Source organism: Belonocnema kinseyi, chromosome 3 (genome assembly GCF_010883055.1).
Source record: "Belonocnema kinseyi isolate 2016_QV_RU_SX_M_011 chromosome 3, B_treatae_v1, whole genome shotgun sequence".
NCBI lineage: Eukaryota > Metazoa > Arthropoda > Insecta > Hymenoptera > Cynipidae > Belonocnema > Belonocnema kinseyi.
In genome coordinates, this window is record NC_046659.1 from 145,348,748 (window position 1) to 145,350,577 (window position 1,830).

Consider the following 1,830-nt stretch of genomic DNA (forward strand, 5'->3'; position numbering starts at 1 on the left):
ATATAGTGCACCTTTGAATGAAATGGTGAGAAGGAAAGAACGCAAGCGATACAATTTCCATGCAGTCCTCCAGCAAAAAGTAACTAGGGCGCTTAGGGGACTGTAGTGGGACAACGGGTTTCTTATAGAACCTTACGGTGTGCAAGATGGGGTTGGATGATTATTTTACTGACGATTTTTTTCCAACATTTTGTTCTTTATTTTATATTCTTTTTTAACGCAACAGATTATCAATTGAATTTTAGGCATACCTTTTTGTCCGAAATATTCACAAACTTTTCACTGCTTATTTAATTAATGATTTTGTTTTTTGTTTATTCAATAATTATACAATTTTATTCTTCCACCTAAGCTGATCAGTTAATTAAATTTGATTATATCTGTAAGAATGTAATACGTGATGCCATGGGCGTAAATCATGCTTTCCAAAAATTTGTCTTACTTTAAACATTTTACGTAAAATTTATGGGGGTGGGACAAAAATCGTCTTACGTAATTTATGGACGACCTCTATTCTTTAACATTTTAGGTTCGTCACAGGATGTCCTTTGAATATATAATTCAATCTACAGATCATATATTTTGAATCTTATAAATAAACAAAGGCACTATTAAACAATATCGCAATAATTCTTTTCCTTCAAGACTAGCTATTCAAACCCAAACAATGTGTACAAAATCCAAATTTCTCTTACAACTTAAGTATATACAGTATGAATAGTAAACAATACACTTTACCTAATTATTTTTGAAGTTAAAACTTTTTTAAATTTATTAATTTTTATAAGAGTGTAGTTGTTTTTTTTCTATTTTGTAAGTTTAATTTTTAATTTAAAATTTTAATTTTATAATAAAAAAGTGTCCTTCTTGAGTAAAAATTAATTTTTTTTAGTTTGAAAATTCCACTCTTGTTAAAAAATTAATTGTTTTGGTTAAATGTATAACCTTTTAGTCGACTTTCTAACCATTTGGTAAGAAATCACCTTCTTAGATGACAAGTTAACACTTTGTTTCAATGTGCAACTTCTTTCTTAAACATTAATATCCGATTTTAAAAATTCATTATTTGATTTTAAAACTCGTTTCATTTCTTCAGAATGTATTTTTTAACTAAAAATGTTAGTATTTAATTTCAGGTCAAAAATTGATATTTAAAATGTAAAATTGATCTTTTCTGATCGAAAATTCATTTCTTTTTTGATTCGTCTTTCTTCGTAGAAAATTATTCTTTGATGAAGAGTGAATCCGTTTTCCTTACAAATGCAAATGGTCGGTTGAAAATAATTAGGTTTTGTTTCAGAATTCAAATATTTTGTTGAAAATTCATGCTTTCTGGTTTTCGCTTGAAGTTTTTGAAAAAAAAAATTCAAATTTTTGTTATATAAACTATTTTACACGTTTTGTTGGAAATTTATTACTTTCGAAAAATCGAAAACATTTTTTGAATTAAACAATTATTTCACCCGGAAAAGTTTAAATGTTTTTAGAAACATTTCAACATTTCGTTGAAATTCGAATTTTTATGTTAAATTAAAATTGTTTTTGATCAAAAAATAAAAAAAAATTTGAGACATTAAATATTACATATTTCGTTAAAAGTAAAAAAAATGTTAGACATTAAATATTACCTATTTTGTGGAAAAATATATATTTTCAAATGAAAAATCTACTAATTTGTCTAAGGTATAATTTTCTTTGTGGAAAATTTATTTTGCCAAAAAAATCATTCAATATGCCTTTAAAATTTTACAATTCGGTAGAAGGTCAAACCTTTTTTTGATAATTGATATTTTTCACTTAAATAGTTTAGAATTTGTTTGCATGCTATTC

The 1,830-nt window shown here is 25.4% G+C and overlaps 1 protein-coding gene across 1 annotated transcript in view; it reads left to right on the forward strand.

Moving 5' to 3' along the window:
- LOC117170057 overlaps positions 1 to 106 on the forward strand; it is a 2,656-nt gene extending 2,550 nt beyond the window's left edge. Inside the window, exon 3 of the mRNA XM_033356576.1 lies at positions 7 to 106. Coding sequence (XP_033212467.1) covers positions 7 to 106 — 100 coding nt within the window. The remainder of the gene's footprint in view (positions 1 to 6) is intronic.
- Positions 107 to 1,830: the final 1,724 nt, after the last annotated feature.